Genomic DNA, 7961 nt, shown 5'->3' with positions numbered 1-7961 from the left:
TGTTGAAGCGCTGTTCCCAAAACTTTCTGGGAGTGAGACTGGTAGCTTCGGTCAGCTCAAGGCAATACTCGAAGAGTGCCTTAGTGTAGAGCTTCTTAAAGTTAGAATTAATCTGCTGGCCCATAGGCTGGAGTGACGGACTGGTGTTGGGAGGCAGAAACTTGATCTTCATGAACAGAAGTTCTTCAAGGATGTGGTCTTGTAAACCTGGAAAATAGGAAGGAATGTTGTCTGTAACAGGCAAGACATGGAATGGCAGGTTCATCTCAAGCAAATATTTTTTCAACGAAGGGCCAAATACTTCATTGAAACAGTCACAACGAAGATCACGGGACATTATAAATCTTTGTACTACGCTTATCGCATATCTGACCGCTACATCTCTTGGATCGTTAGGAAAGTTTTGAATGTACTGAGAAAAAAAACGTATGATAATAGCTATGCCCTCGCCAAATGAAAATACTTTTAAGCACGTTGAACAAGATTTCTGGCGGAAATGGAATACACCAAACTGTATGGATAGTATGGATGGCAAACATGTGCTCATAAAAGAACCAAAAAACAGCAGATGTCTTTTTTTTTTCAATTACAAAAATTACTTTTCCATCGTTCTCCTTGCAATAGTGTACGTCAATTACAAATTCATTGTTGTAGATATGGACTCTAATGGCAAAGAACGTGACAGCCGTATTTTTCAAAAATTCGAGATGGGGAAAAAGATTGCCAAGAACAACTTTAATTTCCCTGTATCTAAATGCCTTCCAAACAGTGATATTTTATGGAGCACTTCATACCAGGTGATGAAGCATTTGCACTGAGTAATTAACTGATGAAGCCATACCCTCGAAGAGTTGCACGACTAGATCGGGATGAAGAAATTTTTAAATATCGTTTGTGTCATGCTCTTCGAGTAGCAGAATACGTCTTTGGGTCGTCGTCTCAAATATTTAGAGTGTTTTATACAACAGCTGCAGTTTTACCAGAATCAGTTGATGACCTGATTATAACAGCTTGTTGCCTACATAATATTCCGCGGGATGCTTGTCTTGAAGGTCAACCAACTCCCTTCTATCGATTGAAACACCGACTCAGTCAACAAGTCTGTTTGAATTGGCACATAACGGAGGTTTTTCAAACAATGTCGGATTTGAGACGAGAGATAAGTTTAAACAGTACACTGGGCAGAGTATCATGCTAAGATAATGGTACAAATAACCGTAATTGACATTCGCTGAACTTTTCTAGTTAATTTGAATACTAGCTACAACTAAACATATATAAAGATATCTATATATTTCGATATTTACGAAAATTATTGAATTATATATCATGCTTATACATACTTATGTAAATGCGAGTAAACGGCAAATAAAGTGGGTAGATATAAAAATAATGATCACTGTTTTTATAGAACTCCTTCCCTGTATCTTTCCATATACTGTCCTTTAGGGTATTTTTGTATGCATGTAATTTGAAGTCATATAGTTGGGGGTTGACACAGACCAATTCGATCAATTTTCGTTTTGTTCGCTAGTAAAAGCCATTACGCTCGGCGACACGCGACACCACTGGTTTGGGAGCACCAGTCTCGACCGTTTCATGCGCGACAGATACGGATATGATCTACAGCGCGACTCTTATCGCGCCCTGCATACGAGCTCACATACGAAATAATATAAACTAAGAGTGTCATTATCGCAGGCGATACTTGTCTCTGTCGCGTATCTCTGTCGAGCGCCGCTGTCACTGCATTCGGAATGCTACCTTCGGTCTACCCATCTAGCCAGGCGAAGACGGCATTCAAGGTGTCAGACCACCAAACTGCTGGTTCGTTCGTGTTCTTAGTCATGGCTTTTTTTTTTTCATCCGATATTTTCTTTGGTCCATCTGACAATATTCAAATGATAGGAATACCTTCCTTCACCTCTCTCAATCAGGCGGTACATTTTGCAATCTGAATCAGATATGTTTCCCATGAGCATTGCGGCGAGATTTCGTTCGTGTGTTGCATATGGTGAGACACCTGTTTATGTCTTGCCTGTTTCTATGATAAGTTTCACCCCACTCGTTGTGAATATGTTCACAAATCGATGATCACCTGGGGTTTGCACAATACTTTACTAATGTTTTTTTTTTAATGTACAATGAAAGGAACTTTAAAAATGCGTACTTATTTGATTATTAATTACACCTCCCGATGTTTTACTTCAATCAAAGGCAAAGGAAAGTACTCTTATTATTAGAATGTTATCAGACACACTGGATAACAATGTCGAATAAAGGAGAACAAGGACCACAAATCCAACACGAACCCACAGTATCTTAGTCTAACACCTCGACAGTGCCCCTCTCCCTTCTTTCTTCCCTTTGCAGGTGGTCGGGACGGATGTTGGGTAGCACCTATTCTAGTTGATCGTTGAATATTTAACTCATCTTTTTCTCCAAATTTCCAAACAGGCTGAGCTACCATGCTGGCATTACTCGACCGCCGTCCTAGCATTCCCTCATGAAGAATTAAGGGTAACTGAACTGCAGCACGAAAACAAGACTTTCTGTAATTAACTATATCCTTGATTTTTTTAAAGAAGTAGAGAGTTTCTAGCAAAGAGCCGAAACATGCCTCTTTATTTTCAATATAGAACATCCTTCCAAAACTTTATCAAAATCGGTGAACCGTATGTCAGACTTTAGTAGGTAGACAAGGGCGGCACAAGCACAATTTGTTATTGCGGGTTGCCTACATGAGGGGCAAGTATGCATTCAGGGGCAAGCCTATGTCTCTCTTTTGACTGACAGGTAATGATGCCCTGAGGAAAATCCATCTTTTTGATTGACAGTTTATGATCCCTTGGAGATAATCCTTCATTCTGTTGACAGGTCTTTAACATATTGTTCCCCCACCCCTCCCCTTCCCACCACTTCAACCTCTCAGGAAACTTGCAATCCTCTCCCACATATGGGTAAGAAAAGGGGTTACTATGCTTTCAACTACATTTCAAGGTCACCTGACTACACACTATCACCATCTGAAATAGATGAACATTGATCAATGTATATAGGAAATACATTACGATTTTTGATAGGGTAGCGAATAGGACAAGTAAGTATTCTAGTACAAAATCTTTATTATCATTTCCATGTGTATTTACATACAGCAAACAACCCTTTCCTTATTTTTTTTAGATGTAGTTTTAATAATGTCCCATTTAATTTTTTAATTATAGCTTAAATCCACATCTGAATCATCTACTTCCTGAATAATGCTGTTGCTATAACAACAATATTATCCAGGAAGCAAGAGGAAAAACTGAAACCATTGAATGCTCTCATCTAGAAGAACTGCCGCATGGAGCAGAACTAATTGTTAATGCCATAAAAGAGATAGCTTACAGGAAAAGAATTAGATACATACTGGAATTCGAGAGCATACCTTCTCTGCATTTGTCAAATTACAGACTGGAGAAGGAAATAGACGATTCAGATGTTGGTTTACAAAGAAAACCTACGAACTACAAAAGCTCTCACAACACACACACACACACACACACACACACACACTGGAGGATTGAAAGAAAAGAGTCACAACATAAGGGAACTGGACGAGTTTTTCAGCATGGTGGAGCGTTTCCAAACTGCTGTCCAAAGGTGATTCATGACCTTTATATTTAAACTCATCTTTCACAGTGGCGGGATAGCTGATGGCTTGGTGTACCATTTCGATTGATTCCTCATATTGCAGTCATGTACATGATCAATGTTATGGTGCTACCCACCCCCGGAAGGTGTTGCCCCTCCATTAAGACTCTTTCTCCATCTCAAACAAGTGATGTCAGTCAATCATTATGTGGTAAACAACAGTGTACAAGTGGATGGGTGGGATGGAAAAGACACCACCAATTTACTGCAATAATAAACATCACAGTTGATAGCGCAATCAATTTTAGCAATTTTACCAGTTTTTATACAACGCCGACCAGTGGCATGGCAGCATGCTTCCAAACTTCTGTGTCATAGTAAAACTGTCCATCCTCTACTTTGTGAGTACTATTGTGAAGGTAGTTACACTATGTGATCTAAAGTATCCAGACACCCCCAAAACCATACGTTTTTCATATTACATGCATTGTGCTCCCACCTACTGTGAGGTACTCTATATCAGCGACCTCAGAAGTCATTAGATATCGTGAGAGAGCAGAATGGGCTGATCCACGGAACTCACAGACTTCGAACGTATTCAGGTGATTGGGGATCGTTTGTGTCAAATATCTGCACGCGAAATTTTCACACTTCTAAACATCCCTAGGTCCATTGTTTCCGATGTGACAGTGAAGTGGAAACGTGTAGGGACATGGACAGCACAAAAGCATACAGACCAACCTAATCTGTTGACTGACAGAGACTACTAACAGTTAAGTTGGGTTGGGTTGTTTGGGCGAAGTCTCATCTGATTAGAGAAAGACGGGAAGGAAGTCAGCCCTGCCCTTTCAAAGGAACCACCCCGACAAATGCCTGGAGTGATTTAGGGAAATCACAGAAAACCTAAATCAGGATGGCTGGATGTGGGATTGAACCGTCGCCGACAGTTGAAGAGGGTTGTAATGTGTAATAGCCAGACATCTATCCATACCATCACACAGGAATTCCAAACTGCATCAGGATCCACTGCAAGTACTATGACAGTTAGGTGAGAGGTGAGAAAACTCGCATTTCATGGTCGAGTGGCTGCTCATAAGCCACACATCACGCCAGCAAATGCTAAGCAACGCCTTGCTTGATGTAAGGAACATAAACATTTGACGATTGAACAGTGGAAAAACGTTGTGTGGAGTGACGAATCACGGTAGAAAATGTGGCGATCCGATGGCAGGGTATGGGTATGGCGAATGCCCGGTGAACGTCATCTGCCAGCGTGTGTGGTGCCACCAGTAAAATTCTGAGGAGGGGGCTTGCACCCCTGGTTGTTTTGTGTGGCACTATCACATCACAGGCCTACATTGATGTTTTAAGCACCTCCTTGCTTCCCACTGTTGAAGAGCAATTTCGGGATGGAGATTGCATCTTTCATCACGATTGAACACCTGTTCATAATGCACAAACTGTGGTGGAGTGGTTACACGACAGTAACATCCCTATAATGGACTGGCCTGCACAGAGTCCTGATGTGAATCCTATAGAACACCTTTGGGATGTTTTGGAACGCCGACTTCGTGCCAGGCCTCACCGACTGACATCGATACCTCTCCTCAGTGCAGCACTCTGTGAAGAATGGGCTGCCATTCCCCAAGAATTTTTCCGGTACCTGATCGAGAGTACCTGCGAGAGTGGAAGCTTTCATCAAGGCTAAGGGTGGGCCAAGACCATATCGAGTTCCAGTATTACTGATTGAGGGCGCCACGAACTTGTAAGTCATTTTCAGCCAAGTGTCCAGATACTTTTGATCACATAGTGTAGATGACTGTGCAGTAGGTCCATTCATTGTTAATTCTCGAATGTATGCACCAAAGTATATCAGACAGTGATCTACATATTTCTAGCACTTCGATGATAGTGTGTAATTTACGATTACGATTTCCCAACTTTCCCTATGCAGATTAGAGTCACAAATCATTCTCGCATTCGTAGACCAAAGCTAGAGACTGGAAGTTGTCCTCACCGTGTCCCTGACCAATGCTCCCTGCAACACTATCACCGATTTAATCTGCAGCTGACCAGAAGTAGACCACTACATTCAATGTTTCGTGAAGGGACAGAGCGGATCGAGTCCAAAACTGCTGTCCAGCACCCATCCAGGAGCACAATATTTATCCACATTCGCTCGTGTCGAAGAGGTTAGCACCCCTCCTCAATGTACAGTAGATATGGAAGTGTTGTGACGATATAATAGACAGTTAAGAACAAGAAACAGGTGGTTCTTACGTATTATGCTCCAGATGGACAGAGTTCAAAGCGCTATCAATTCTGAAGTATTGTTGTAGTGTTTAGGGTCAGTACCAAAAAGATATTGGTATGAGAGATCATAGGCACATGGACTCCCAAGGCTACACGGTTCTCCACTTAAAAACAGGCGGTAATGTTGGATCGTTGCGGTTTCCAACCTATTCGTCACATGGAATGCAATGTTGTTACTATCCCAATGTAAGAAATATATTTCCAGCCCATGGCATACATTCTCCTTGCGGGTTTCTCTACGATAAACTATAGTCACAAACTCTAAAATGAAAAACTACATCCTTAAAACATCGATGCTTTGTGATACATTCACAGTGTAGCTTTCCTATTTGAGGTGTATAGAGCCCATTGTTCACATCCGATCACGGTTCAGAAATTATACTATGCTCGCACCAGTCCTATATAAAATGATCGTTAGTAACGGAGACTGTCCCTTGCATAGAAAGAGGAAAACGCTTAGCAGCAGTGTTTGACATGCGAAATTACACGTCATGCTGTCACTAACTCTGCAAACAGGACGTCTGTCAAGCACATGTATCCATGGGGATTGCAGTCCTCACAAACACCAGTCATTAACTTAGTATCACCCTAGTTATGAAACTGAAGACTCGATTTTATACCCAAAATGTGGCAGGGGAGTAAGGTACGTCGCATAAATCTTCATTCCTTTAGAAGAATGTGTCGAAACATGAGATGCAAGTCCTCTGAGACCGAGAGGTTTGCAGTTAACGATCGCAAGTAGACAATGCTCTAAGCCACACACAGAACATGTGATTGTACACAATTCGAATGCAAGCTATGTCACATGACTGATGCATCCTGTCATAACAACGGGAAAAAATGGTCAAATGATCTGCAGCAACATCTCTCTCTCTCTCTCTAGAATGCAGCATCTATCTACCTCATTACAACTCCATCTCAACTGGTCACTCCATCCACTCTCTGTCATCATTTAACACAGATGCAAGTAAGTTTCGAGGCAGATGGTTCTGTTTTTTCCAGAAAAGCATCAAAGACAGCAGTCAAATCACGTGTATTACTATTGCCTGAGTAGGCATACAGTAGAACATTGTCTCGACAAAAAACAATACGGTTTTCCTGGATTCTGGCCCTTCCATGTCATCGATTTCTCATATTCCTCTTGCTGCTACATACACATTCCAGTGTACGAGAATTGTTCAGCGTCAAGCAGATGATATGCAAGTACTCCCTCGATTTCCCCACATTTCAGCGTATTTTCCATCACTTTATACGTACTTTTCGTCTTTTTCGTAATTTTACCAATTTTATGTCACATGGGATCATGGGATCATGACTTCCTTTCTCTTCCCATATTCTAAAATTGCTTTTAAATGTAGCAGAGCTGCCAACACCTAGCGGAAATGCACTATTTTTCTGATCGGGCGGCATAGTATTGCACTGTACTCGAATGCATCTAATCACTCCCAACCACGCATTCTACATTTGCTGTGTGTTTGTTCCTTTTTCTGTGTGTCTGTGTCTATGCATGTGTCATGGATGGCTCCCATGACCCAGAGTAAGCCAGAGTCATCGTTCAAGTGTGGATCAGCCTCTGAACATCACTCTGGACATAATGTGCGCAAATCAACATTCGAATGCTAGCTTGGATGTGGTATGTTGTGGATCTGCATCCCAACATTGCTCCAGATATAATGTGCAGCAGATCCACCTTCAAACATTAGTCCGAATGTGACGTGTTGTGGAACTGCACCACAACATCGCTATGGATGTAACGTGCGGTGGACGCCACACGGAAGCAAGTGGCACAAAGTAAAGCCAAGCTCATTGTAAATACTGTATTTTGGTGTCTAATACACGTAAATATTCGTACACACGGTCGAACACACGATCCATCTTGTATATTGTAACCTCTAACCTGGTAATGCCATGCTGCTTAGTCAAGGAAGACCTGAAAGTTTCTCATAGATCCCTGTCTCGATACCTTATAAAATATATCATGTGGTTACCAATATATTTGTTCACTCCTGAAC

At 41.6% G+C, this 7961-nt stretch overlaps 1 protein-coding gene across 1 annotated transcript; it reads left to right on the top strand.

Annotated features, from left to right (window-relative positions):
- The first annotated feature begins 440 nt into the window (after window positions 1-440).
- On the top strand, window positions 441-818 carry LOC124569457. The gene has a single exon (XM_047131068.1). It carries the CDS (start codon window positions 441-443, stop codon window positions 816-818), a length of 378 nt encoding a protein of 125 aa, XP_046987024.1.
- Window positions 819-7961: the final 7143 nt, after the last annotated feature.

Source organism: Schistocerca americana, unplaced genomic scaffold (genome assembly GCF_021461395.2).
Source record: "Schistocerca americana isolate TAMUIC-IGC-003095 unplaced genomic scaffold, iqSchAmer2.1 HiC_scaffold_15, whole genome shotgun sequence".
Lineage (NCBI taxonomy): Eukaryota > Metazoa > Arthropoda > Insecta > Orthoptera > Acrididae > Schistocerca > Schistocerca americana.
The sequence above is the reverse complement of the archived record's forward strand: the minus strand, read 5'-3'. Positions and strand labels throughout refer to the sequence as shown.